General features: G+C 37.5%; 1 protein-coding gene across 3 annotated transcripts in view; it reads right to left on the bottom strand.

The window, feature by feature from the left end:
- Positions 1-13,816, bottom strand: part of SUCLG2 (succinate-CoA ligase GDP-forming subunit beta) — a 321,296-nt gene that overhangs the window by 167,842 nt on the left and 139,638 nt on the right. For all 3 annotated transcript variants that reach the window (XM_081071619.1, XM_081071620.1, XM_081071618.1), the window contains exons 7-9: positions 12,802-12,898; positions 4,224-4,385; positions 1,951-2,093 (exon numbers count right to left, since the gene is read on the bottom strand). In XM_081071619.1, the coding sequence (XP_080927745.1) occupies positions 1,951-2,093; positions 4,224-4,385; positions 12,802-12,898 (402 nt within the window). The remainder of the gene's footprint in view (positions 1-1,950; positions 2,094-4,223; positions 4,386-12,801; positions 12,899-13,816) is intronic.

The following is a 13,816-nucleotide window of genomic DNA, read 5'->3' as shown; positions in this document are numbered from 1 at the left end:
GGAGTGAAAATACCCATTACATTTCTATGCTTCTTAACTGGCTTTGAAATTTCAAGACTTGGCAAATGTACTGTAAGATGAGCTATGCATTCATTTTCCTGATATGGCACGAGAAAAATAGCTCCCACATACCTTTCCTTACCTAAAATGACAGCCAATCTCAAAAGAGTTTAAATACTCCAAGTATTTGAAAACACTCCATAAGGTAAAGTCAAAATTTTTGTTTAAAAAACAAAAATGTTTTAACAACATTTAAACAAAATTTTGTTTAAAAAACAAAAATGTCTCTGCAAGTGATTTTTCATTCCCCTCTCATACTTTAAAAAAATTAAAATTCAGAGTCAGCTACCAAGAAAAGATATTTTTAAAAATGCAATGATTGTCCTGGTAGATTTAATCCTTCGATGGCTCTCACTTGTTCTTAACAATGAATTTTAGCAGACACAAAAAGTTCCGTATTTTCTTACAGTTGCCTATCTTCCGGGTACTTTGTGGTTCAAGTCGTTTAAAGAGCTACATGTTATATCCATGGTATTTACAGATTTCAACTGGTTTGAAAATCACTGGGAGGAAAATGATTCTTCTCTTAGAAAGGAGTAGGAAGAAGGGATAAATGAATTAATTAAATGATTAGGGAACCACTGGTAATATTTCTATTTAATGAACAAAAACAAGGTGCTTATATAAACAGAAAAATCAACCCCCAACACTTTCCTCATAGCTGGATGACTTGGGGTTTCAATGACATTGCTATTCCTGAGCAGCACTGGGAAACTGAAGACAAGTGGTTGGTAATACTTTACCATTTACTTTGTGAGCCAGAAGGAAAAGTGTTAGCAAAAACATAAGATCACCAACTACCTACGTCATAATGGAAACAGATAAACATACCGTTCATATAAGATAAAATTTTATGCATGTGAACCCAAAAAGATTATTATCATACTTATTAATGAGAGGTTTCCATGTTAAGTTCAGACTACATTTCTTAGAAAAAGAAAAAATCTGGTATTGTTTTCATTCATGACTTTCTTGATGGTAAGGGTCCCGATTTCCTGTGTCTTCATAAATATCAGGAACCAAAAGAATATATTATTAGCTACTGTAACATAGCAAGATAATGATTCTCAAATAAAGTTTAAAATCAAATGGTTGTGGCATATACGCTACCCCACAGAACTGTTAAGAGAATTACATGATACATATCAGACATTCAAAAAATGTTAGTCTTTTCCATATAACAAACATCCACCTAAACCTTGTGATCAGATAACTAAGTACAATGGCAACAAGGCATATTGGTTTTTGGACTCATTAAATATTTACTGATGCCTACTATGTACCTAGCCTGGGTACGACAGCTAAATTCTAGTGAAGAAGCAACATTGCACAGGACACAACATTATTTCCTACTTAGACCATGTATTACAAACTGTAACATATGCAACTGTCAGAGATGAAAATTAAGAAGCCTACAGACGGAGGTGAGGTCATTATTTTTCAAAGATACATGATAAAATAGTCCTATCATTTTATTCTGTCTCCAATCTTATGAAAACACCTTCAGCATCTTTATGAAAGGAGTCTGAGACCAAGTCCTTTCTAAGTCATGTAATGTAGGGTTAATTGCTTCAGTGTAAATTACCCAAATAATGTTTCACACCAACCAATGTTTGATTGTTTGGTGCACTACACCGTTTTTATTTCCTGTCACCTCCCAGAATTTTGTAAGCACAGCCTCCGAAATAAGATCCTGGGGGCAGTTACAAACTTTTCACCCAAAATGAGTTAAATTCTCATGTATTCCAATGGCATACAAGGCAGGATTTGCATCTGGGGCGGCATAGTACATGTGTTGGCTTATACAAACCCTAGCAACAGGAACAAGGTAGCTTTTCATGAAGAGAAATCAGAACACTATGCAATCTCCCCACAAAGAGAAAGGGTTACCTTAGGATCAGCTGTGAGCAATTTGAAGGCTTGATACACTTGAGATTCCTTTACACCACCACCAAGATCCAAGAAGTTGGCTGGTTTCCCACCATTCAGGAAGATGATATCACAAGTAGCCATGGCCAGTCCAGCACCATTCACTGTAAAATGCAAATGGCGCACACAACAGGGTACATTTAGCAACATGAAAGGATGCACGAACTTTTCGTCTCCCCAATATTGCAAAAGAGAACCCTGTCATGACGGGCCAATTTCTGCCCTGTTTAGAATCCACTCAACCAGATAAACTGCTAGATTTTTAGGATAAGGAATCAGGTAATGTGTATACAGAGAATAACCAAAGAACCTGGGAATGGGGAGATGGATTTATTGAGAAATTAAATCAATCTGGGAAATAGAAAGAAGGGAAGAGTTTAAGTAATCAGTTTGGGTAGTAATACAGGAGGGAGTTTTAGATTTTGGAAAGTATGGAGTTCAAGAGAACTGGAAAAGAGAAAAAAAGCTATGAAAAGTTAGTAGGGCCTATGAACTACATTCTTTTTAATATCCTTTAAGAGACTTGAGTAAGAAATGGAATTCTTTTCATTTCTTGCTTGCTGAGAAAATTGTCCTTTGAATGTGGCATTCTGGGGTTGAACCATGTGGTGTCCCAACTTCAGTAGGGTCCCATACATTTTTATACAGGGCCACTGTGCGTGTTTATATGTTATCTGGATAAAGTCAGAAAATAAATGAACAAATTATAGCATCAAAACAATAATCCTTTCTCCCTGTTTCTTTTTCAAATTAATATAAGAAGTGTTCACTAGCAACCTGATCGTTAAAACTAGAACCAAAATGTGCTAACATCTTAGGAACTTTAAAAATCTAAGCAAAGAGTTTTAACATCGAAATTCTTATTTTCCAGAACTAAGTCTTATTGATCAATTGTACTTTTGCTCCTTATGCTTAATTATATAAAATTAGTTTCCCCAGGTTAGGAAGCAAAACTAAAAAAAAAATTTAAATCTCCTGAACTCAGCAGAAACTCTCCAGGTAAAGTACCCTTCACTTTTTCTGACCCTTGAATTTCCCAGACAAGCCTATGAACTGTGACTAATTTAATTAATTCGGGGGCAACTAAAATAAAAATGGTTTATATAGGATCTTAAAACAATTTGAAATTTGTTAATCATAGCTTTTAAACTAACTTGGTCAAATCATGCAGACTACTACAGAGGCTACAAAGAATCTGTATTTAATTTGTTCTAGCACACCATGATATCTTTCTCCTATCCAAATGCCTTCAAATATGGGGAGTGCATGAGCTTATCAAGATCAGAACGATGTGAACAATCTGGTCTATAGCAGTTACTGCTCCAAACAAAGCAGGAGTTTTGGTATCACTTGTAATTGGATGCCATTTTCTATTGAACAGCAAACTACTGGATGAGGTGTGTTCGTTTCTGAATATAATGATAATGTTGGTTTAATGAATTACAAATCTTTTTTATTTGAATTCCATTAAGATTAAGACCTCAGTTTCTAGTACAATGAATCGGTTCCACCAGAATCACAGAAGCATATAAATCTCAGTTCTATGAGCTGTGGACAATAACAAAAGTTGTATTGCCTCTATAGATCCATTCTTATCTCAGCTGAAGAAGCCATTTTCACAAATTTAAATGAATATGATAAAATCAATTGTTTTATGAATAAATTGGCATAATGGATCAAACATTTTCTCATTTGGTTATCAGGGAAGCTGAAACTTGACCATAATGATTAAAGAACATATTCTTTTCTAATTCCTCCGAGAAAGTACTTCTATCTTCAAACCAAATTTAAAATAGTTCCTACCATATTAACGTTGCCTGAAAGAGCAAAGGTTCCAGTTTTCACTAAGCAAAGTTTAACTGAGGTGCTTTACAACAGCAGTTCTCATCTGGGGTGATTTTACCTTTCAGAATATATTTGGCAATGTTTGGAGACATTTTTGGGTGTCCCAGGTGGGGGGTGCTAGTGGTGCCTAAGGGCCAGGATACTGACACACACCGGACAGTGGAGGACAGCCCCTCCTAAAATGTCAATAGTGCCGGAGCTGAGAAACCCTGCTTTAAGCCAGTGACCACTGACCAAACTGAACTTTGGGGAGAAACTCTAAAGCTTTTCCTAAGACTCTGGGGGTATAAAAAAGTTCTAATAACTTACTATTGAGAAATAACAATGCAGAAATTCCTAAATTCTACAAAAATCCACAAATCATCCTTTTGCCATAACAGACTTCTTACCGAAGCAGGCAATGTTCCCATCCAGTCCTACGTATTTTAGATCATATCTGGCAGCTTCGTTTTCAATGGGCTCATTCTCTGATTTGTCGTCCATCGCAAATATGTCCTTTTGTCGGAATTCCGCATTATCATCAAAGTTTATCTTGGCATCAAAGCAGACAACTAAATTCAAAAAAAAAATGCATAAATATCTCTTAAAGATCAACAAATTAAATACTTACTCCAGGCTGGCAGGCAGAGGAAAAAATAAAAGGTAAGATATTGTCATTCTATCTCATGATACAGGCAGAAGCTGTTACGGCTTTCTTGATCTTAAGCTATAGAGCCACAAAGACAAACATGACGTGGGCCCTGCCCTCAAAGGATGTACATTATAACGAAGCACAGTAATTTCTCTCTTCAATAAAGTAGGTCTCTCTTCAATAAAGTAACTCTTCAATAAAGTAACAATATAAGTTGGCATCACTCATTAAAAGCAGCAGACTGCCACGGCTACACACAGCTTTGATTAGCTATTCTCACATTTGTAACCACTGATCACCTTTTCCTTCTATGCAAAGAGAGACTAGATAATAACGCTTACTCCTGCTGTTCTTTGTCTTTTCTGATGACATCAAAATGACATCATTAATCATTATCCTCACTAATATTCCTGAAAGCTGTAGTGGAAAGAACACGGTCAGAATCAGTTGTTTTTTTATTTGATCCTTAACTAACTGCATAACCTCAATAATAAAACAAAATAAAACAAAAAAAACAATAACCTACTTCTTCCTCTCTGGGCCTCAGTTTTCCTATTTGGAAAATGGAAACGACTATCCCCAGATTGTTAATGTACGTACTTTGGAGTCTGCTAAAAGGAGGGCGGTCATCCTGATGTGTGCAGGACAAGACTTTTGATTCAAGTTACAAAACACTAGGAGACCAAGATGGGTCAGAGACAATGGAAGGTTGGCAGGCGTATCAGCACAACTGTGTGCACTCCACTCCCTGGTGCTATACAAACCTCTGAGCTCTCTCACTGGCCAAGGGTCCTGGACACAGTGAGACTCACTCAGTGAGGAGGACGGACCACAGAGTACTTTCCTTGGTTTACAGTGATGTTGCATTTGGAAAATCAGGCAGAGATTGCAGTGGGGTGGGGTGGCACGCTAGTTTCTGGGATCTGATCCCTCTTATTATATATCCTTTAGGCTAGAACTTAGTTAGCTACGATGACACTCCATTGTAACCTTCTTTTACTTCACTTGGGATATTGATAGGCAGGGATCTTTGACCAAGAATTTAGAGATATTACCCATTCTCCTCCAGCATTACAGATAGGCACCTAGTTCTTAAAAAGAAAACAACCATCCAGGCATATTTCACTCAAAAGCATCGAGGATAGTCTGTTAATCTCATTTGCTTCCTATGAAAATAAAAAGCTGTTACATTATAACATCCAGGGGTTAAGCACCCTAGATAGAGGTTGTTTTTTCTCTCCCCAAGGGTCTCTTTACCATAATCATCAAGCACTTTGATACAAATCTGTGCAAAACTGGCATCTAAACACCTAAGAATACTCAGCATAAGTAAAAGTCCAAACCACAAATTACTTAAAATAGCACAGACTGACGAGAGAATCTTCCATGGCAGTTCATGTCTGCCTGAGTTCTTAGTCTTGCCACAAAGTGTCCAACCACTTTACCCACACATTGTGAATACATGAAACAAATGAGTAATTACTTTCCAGAATACTGAAGTCTCAATGATGGGACCCTACAATTACCAAAGGAATTGGCCAATATTCTCTGCTTTGCTACACTGGCATTTTTTCAGCAGTTAATGACCGGTATAATAATCAATAGGAAAGCAACTTCATTCCTGGCTTTCCACTGGATTTATAAATACATTTTAATTCATTTATTAGTAACTGTAGCTCCTCCATTACTCATTGGCAGAACTACTTATAACTGACACCTTTGAAATAAATAGGCAAAGGCTATCAAATTGACTTTGTAAGTGAAGAGTTTTCAAATAAAAGAATTCTTGGTCAAGATCAATAAACTAGTAAATCAAAACAGGTCCAGGCTGATCTTTGCCTCTTACAAAGACCGCAGTTACAAGCTGCTTGAGAGAGAGCATAATTAATTGACATGCATGCAAAGTTCAGAAGGCAGTCCCAACTAAATGGCTGCAAAGCCAGATTTTCAAAAGATGCTTTCCCTGTGGTATGATGTATATGCCAAGTACAGAAATGAGTGCACTATTCAGGGGCCACCTTGGGAGAACTTTAGAATTTAACCAGAACTTGAAGATGGCTACTATGGGACAAAAAGGGGTATCTACAGGGAGGAATAGAGACGTATCTACAGAGTAATTATTACTCTGCCATAAAAAAGAGTGAAATTTTTCCATTTGCAACATGGATGAACCTAGAGGGTATTATGCTAAGTGAAATCAGTCAGACTGAGAAAGACCTCACTTATACATGGAATCTAAAGAACAGAAGAAACGAGCAAACAAAACAGAAATAGACTCATAGATACAGAGAACAGACTGATGGTTGCCAGATGGGAGGGGCTTGGAGGGTGGATAAGAAGGTGAACGGATTAGAAAGTACAAATTGGTTATCATAAAACAGTCCCAAACATCTAAAGTGCTTTCATGACTTACTATCTCAGTTTTTAATGTTGTATCACCTGAAAGTTTTTCCTTGAATTTGATCATTTAAAGTATTCTGGCATCAAAAACACCTACTAGGGATGGATTAGAACTGGCACTTCCTAGTCAGGTAATCACCTCTCTTAAGCTCAGCGGCCTTGTCTTAAAATGGGGAGCAGCATGTTTTCTACTGCATGGTGTAGCTGGAAGGAAAGGACATATGCAAAGCACTTGGCGTCACAGACAAGTGGCACTCACCGTCGTTAGCACCACCACCACCATCTTCTACGTGCACAGTGGTTTCTTCTCCTCAGAGCTTCCTGCTGCTGCAGCCCAGCCTACAGGATTCTCTTCTCTCCCTCTCACTAAAAATGAAGGTTTGTCCTTCATCCCAGTCCCTTATAATCCTAGACTTCTGTTTGGAATAAATCTAAACTAATGCCTATTGGAGTTTACATCTGTATAGGTTACCTATGGTTTTCAATAAAATGCCATCTTCAGAAAACCTGAGAATTTTCCTACAGAAAAGATTTTAATGGTTGTGGCATTTCAGACTTTGCAATTGATAGAGAAGGCGATTTTTGCTTAAAGTCTGGGGGTGAAAGAGATGCCTTTGTTGACCCTCAAATCATGTGATACCTTTATATAAGGCCAACGTGGCTAAAGATTGGTATAAATCAGCCCAAGTGACAATGTATGTAAGTTAGGGGGTGGCAAAGTACGTCCCTCAGGTCAGCTCAACACCTGTTTCTGTGGTTCTACTGGAATGCAGCCACATCTATTCATTTACACATCTCTATGGCTGTTGTCCCAAGACAGTCCTGTAGCAGAGATGAGTAGTTGCAACAGGGACTATATAGCCCTTTACAGAAAGAGGCTGTGAATCCCTGCAAGTCGCAGTTCTCGACACACTCATATATAATAGCCTCAGGTATCATATTAATTATAGTGATGAGAAGCTTCGAAAAGTGCATCCTACTAGCTTGAAAACCAAAAAAGTATAACAAACAAACAAAAACTTGCAGCTTGAACAAAAGGAGTGATTAGTCCCTGAATACTGGACCCTCCAAGTACACTTTCAGAACTGGTGGGTTAAAAATTGATTGATGTCCATGTCAACAGCAGGGCAATAAAATAAACTTGCTTGCTCAGACCTTAGCTTTTTCATTTAATAAAAAAACAAACTATGGTAACATGTACTCTGGGAGGTGCTGAGCTTGGTTCAGACATTAAGATTTTCAATGTCACATTAATGAAACCTCAATTCTTTAGAAAATTCAACTTGAACAGAGGCCATTCTGTATACAAAGTGGGTGAAAAAACACACTTATTAATATTTATAAAACAATTTTCACCATCAAAAGCACATTGTTACATGCTTGATAGATTATACAAATGAATTTTCCTTCTGAACAAATATCAAAGAAAGCTGCGGTACTTATATTCATAGGGTGTTTTTGTTGTTTTGTTCAGTGGTGTGAGATTCCGTGAACTAATTCAACAGCCTCCGTGAAAGACATGACTGGCAGTTAGCGGCCTCTGACCCTAGAGTTTTAACAGAAGAATGAGCCATGGAATTAAACAAAAGAAAAATACATTTCAGAGGGGAGACTTACACATAAAAGAAACATAAAAACAGCAGGAAATGAGATTGTCATAATTAGTTTGAAAAATAATCTGTCTTCAAGCAACGCACGGCATTTGATTTGTGAGAAGTAACCATAATGTGCTATTGAAATGTGTTTTGCCACAGTGGCCTGAAAATGCTGATACTTTCAAATTAGTCCCCCTATCTATAAATATTGATGTTCCAAGAGTTGTATACTTTTTAGAACTTTTCTTTCGTTGCTGTGAAAAGAGAAAATAGATACAAGAAAGGAGGGGGCTCAGGGGAATGTAGAGAACTGAAAATGTTCTTGAAAAGAGAGTCTTATGTATAATGAGAGAAACAGAGAGAAACACCCACCAACAACATGGGCAGTTGCTAACACAAAGCAACAGGGTGGTTATTTAGGGAAATGAAACTGATGCAAGAAAACAATTTGATGTTAACTTATACCCAGCCTTAATTCTCATGGAATGTTGGCCAGATAGTCACTGTTTTGAATTGGGTTTCATTCCATTAGCTAAGTGAATGGATTTGTGCTCCAACTGATAAGATGCCTTAGAACACAAATTCTTAATCTTGGGACTACTGACAAATTGGGTGAGACCATTTTCTCTTGGGGATTACTGTGCTATGCCCTGTAGGATGTTTAGCGCCATCCTGGGCCTCTACGCACTAGAAGCAAGTAGCAACCTGCACCCTAAGTTGTGACAAACAAAAGGCATGTTAACTCTACTCATATCGAATCATTATGTTGTATACCTGAAACCAAAATAATGTTATACATCAATTACATCTTAATTAAAAAAAAATGTCTTTAGACATTGCCAAACGTCCCCTGGGGGACAAAATTAACTGTACACCCTCCCTATTGAGAAACATTATTTTAAAGACACCAAAGAAAGGAGTCTGTGTGCACAAAGATCTAGCTAAAAGTGGGAAGAAATGAAATAGGATGTAAAACATCACACTGGCTTTCAAAATGAATGAGTGAATGGATAAGTAGATAAATAATGGTTTAAAAAACCTTGCTTGTAACTTGGCCACAGTTTTAATGAATTAATTCTGAGACTGCAATTGGACAAGCAAGGAAAATAGTTAATTTCTCTTTGACTAATTAGCAGTTTACTTTCATTTCAAAAAGTTAGGTTACTCTGGTACAAAGGTTTTGACTTACTGTCCCTTTTTTCATTAAGAAACTGCCTTTCTCCTATACCATGTGATTCCAGCTCAGTGATTGGTCTAGGTAAGGACATGTGACCAAGCAGGACCAATTAGAAACATTTGGAAAGATTGGTATGGTTGCTCAAAGAGAGTGATGAGAACTAGGGGTGGTCTTTGCTGCCCTCCCTCAGCAAGCCGGGCTGGCAGGCCAAAAAGTCCCTCACTCTCTTCATTATTTAAGCCAGTCCACTCCTTGGACTTCCCTGTTCTAAGGCAAATAAGTGCCCCTCCCCTACCCAGGGATTTTTTAACTAAAACTAGGCTCATGTAGGTTTCCATCACTAATAACCGTTATTATCCTAATAGTCACTAAACTACATTACCGTCAATAGTGTCAAATTACATTCTTTGAATCAGATTATTAATCACATTGGAAAAAATAGTTCTTTCTACACATCAAAAATTTCCCATGGGTGACCTAGCAGTATGGATGTTATTAAGGTCATTGTTCTTCCTTCAACCCAGTCTCATCATTATACAAATATATGATCGATCACTTGGATTTTAAAAAATATATATATATTTCTCAACAAGCAATGGAAGACTGAAGAAATTCTCTTACAAAGAGGCTCTATAATGAATAAATTTAAAGTAAAAATGTTTGGTGTGATGCCAAGCTCTTTAAACCTCTCAATTAAAAGACTAATTATTAAATCAATGTTTTAATGTGAATGGTTGTATGTTCTGCTTTTACTGATCTAAATGAAAAAAAAAATTAAAAATATTAAGATTACCAACATTGCTAAGATACAAATGGCTGCTTTTACAGCTCCCATATAAAGGATTGCTTTAGGGGGTTGTGACAATGAAGATCAATTTGTACTTTTGGTCATTAATCACCGTTTCCTAATTGGGTTTAATTTGACTACTGCTCATTAGAGCTATAAACCAACACTCTCATTTAATTGTGATTATAATTCAATAGCTGAACTTCTATGGTACAATGAACAAATTAATAGCCAAAGATAATTTTGCTCTTAAAAAGATCACATGAGACTGATGTTTTAATGAACTGTACACATAGAATGTATTTTATGATGATTCCTTCAAAACAGCTCAAGGATTTTCCTTTCTCTTAATAATTAAAAAGAAACGTTGAGATTTCACAAGGTTTTACAAATACCTTCTAGGAAAAGGTTCTCACACCCTGTTCCCTGACGCCAGACCACAATCTGTGACTGACAACTTCCCAAAGGGTTGAATGAAAATAATATTACAGCCTGATTGTTATTATCCCACTCCATGGCTGAATTCCCCCCCTTTTTTTGAATATGAAATAACCAGGTTGCTTGTGCATACCAGCTTGAAAAGCAATATATGACCTTTAAGAACTTATATTAAACTTCCTTCTCTTTCATTTCTTAGATTTAATTATCAGCCACTCAAAGAAGCATGAATTTTGACTGATACTCCCAAACTGGAGACTACTTCTAGATCACTCAGGTGAAGGCAAATTAATAGTTTAAGAGGGAAAAAGCAGAAAAGAAGGCAGGTCACTATAAGTCAGTCAGGCATATCAGAATCAACACGCACACTGTACTGAGAGGCATGGGTTCAAATCCCAGCTCTGGTAACTAGCTGCTCATGGGGAAGTCACATCAATTTTCAATCCTCTATAAAATGGGGATAACGACTTCTAACTTTGCAGGGCTGCTATAATTTATAAAAAAAGAATATATGTAAACGGTCATCATAGTGGCTGGCGTTAAGAGTTTAAAATAAGTGTTTTCTTCCCCTTCCCTTCCTCTCTACTGATGATTTCACAGCCAAATGGAATTTTAAAAATATCTATGAATAAGGTACTTTGTTTATAAATGACCTACCACAGAATTTTATCTGGTGATTCCTTGTGTAAAAAATGAAATGTATTACTTGCAGTGTCTTCCTAAACATGAACTCTTTGCCTATCCTAATTTGAAATGTTTAAAACAACAACAATAACAACAAAAAGGAAAAAATAGACAAAAAGGTGAAGTCCATCCCTTTCTTGAACTCCCGCTGTGCTACCTGAGCAGAGGAACTGCATTCTCTGAATGCCAGGCACTGGCCTGTCTTGTGTCTGACAGTGGGTGCTTACACGAACACCAGTCTCCTCATTTTGACAACCTATCTACGAGATAGTTATCATTTTTACCACCCTTTTGGAGTTAAAAAAAATCACGAGGTTTAGCCCAGGTCTGTGGCCAGAACACAGCAGGTCCAGAATTTGAACCCAGGCCCCTCTGTAAAACACTGAGTCGTCCACCTTGGTCTAAATTTGGTTGTGTTTACACATAACAGATCACTTCATTTACCAACCCAATGGCAAATCCCTCTTTACTGACTACCCGCAGTATTCTAGGCAGCATGCAAGGCATTGGGGTGAAACGTACTAACAAAGACAAGGCTCATGGAACTTACTTCCTGGTACCACTATCTTAGCCGCCCTTCCCCTAACACGTGCACATACACTAGCTTTTGCTATAGAATTAATAAGAACTCCATTGCATACTTGGCTATGCAAGACCAAGTGTAGTGGTGGTGGGTGCTGAGATATAAAACAGCTGTTTACACTCTACAGGTACCGGATGGTAAAGAAACACCTTCCCGACAAAAGTACCTCCTCTCCCTGCTGAAGCAGAAGCTTGTAATCAAGTACGGTGAAAGCCCTGGACAGCGAGGCACTATGAGGATGGAAATCCATGAGGATGGAAAATCCAGCAGGGGACACAAGAGGAATTTATACAGGTTTAGGGAAACTAGAACGCTTCCAGTGGTTCCAGTTCCATAAAAGCACATACATTCATTATACCCAAGTGCAGAGCTCCTGTTTCCATCCAAATCTTTACCACAGTGATGGGCCTCAAATAATACTGGGGTGCTGGTGGATGGATGTTTCTAAATAAAACAAGAAGTAGCTTCCTCTGAGGCTTGGCATTTGGCTACAAACAAACTCAAGTGCTGAAATGTTCAACTGTGTCAGGGGAACATTTGAGATGATGGCAGAAATTAAATTACTGAAAGAAATTAAGGCAAAGCTGCTGCTACAGTCTTTTGTACAATTTAATTTATAATTTGCAAAACCATCTATTCATTGGTTTTCTCTTATTTATTTAATTGTTTTACCTTGTCCTTCTGGAGTTTCACCAAAGGGGTTCACTTCCACCTGAGTTGCATCAATTTTCAGGAAGAGATTGTACAGCTTCTTAATTTGATCTGCAGCCTAAATGTGATCAAATGAAATGAAATCACATCAAAGCAGTAAATGAACGTTTATTTTGCTAGATTAATGAAACCTTAAAAATCCCAAGTTATGTCTTTATTTTCAGTCAGGTTTTCTGAAGGGAAAAAAACAGGAAAGCAAATTATTTTCATTTCCACTGCTATTCATTAGAAGGAATGGTGCAACTTTCCTCCAGACACCAGAAAAGACCATTACCAAGAAAACAAAATGCTTTCAGTATGGCTTAAAAATGCTGTTAATCTTTCTGCAAATTATCATGTCCCTATTAGCCAAGCTATCCCACAATATGAGCTACAGTCATTAATACAAACAAGCTCCATTTAAGAAAAGGTAAACATGATTTTGAGAGTTTATATATAACGACTAGGTTTTCCTAATTAGGCTGGAATAAAACAGTTATTATATTCATCAATCCAAACGTATAATCTGTGAAACAACAATTACTGAGTGTCTAATGAAAATTGTTGCAAGACAGGAAGATGAAAGTCCTAAACAGTACAGTTACAGAACAGCACAGTTCACACTGACAATAGTTTGTCCCAAAAGCTTAAACCACAAAGAACAAGAATATCCGGTTTCCCTGACGTTATGTCTGACTTCATTTTTCTCACTCTGCTTGAAGTTCACTCACTCATTCTGTTCAACCCAGATTTATTAACTGCCTAGGTCACAGTGTGCAGGCATTGTGTGAACTGGGGCTAGGGGCAGACAGCACAACTGAGGCATGACACCACCCTGGAAAGCATATACTGTCAGTGTAGACAGCCTGTGACGCAACACGGGCTGTGCAGTCACGGCTGAATGTAGGCTATCAGTCACATTCTTGACTCCATCTTACTTCCTAGCCATGGTTTTCCCTTTGCCCCATTTTTGCTCATTGTTCCAGCCCTGCATAAT

Source organism: Rhinolophus hipposideros (assembly GCF_964194185.1).
Source record: "Rhinolophus hipposideros genome assembly, chromosome: 14".
Taxonomy (NCBI): Eukaryota; Metazoa; Chordata; class Mammalia; order Chiroptera; family Rhinolophidae; genus Rhinolophus; species Rhinolophus hipposideros.
Note: the sequence above shows the minus strand (reverse complement) of the source record. Positions and strands in the feature narration are given on the sequence as shown.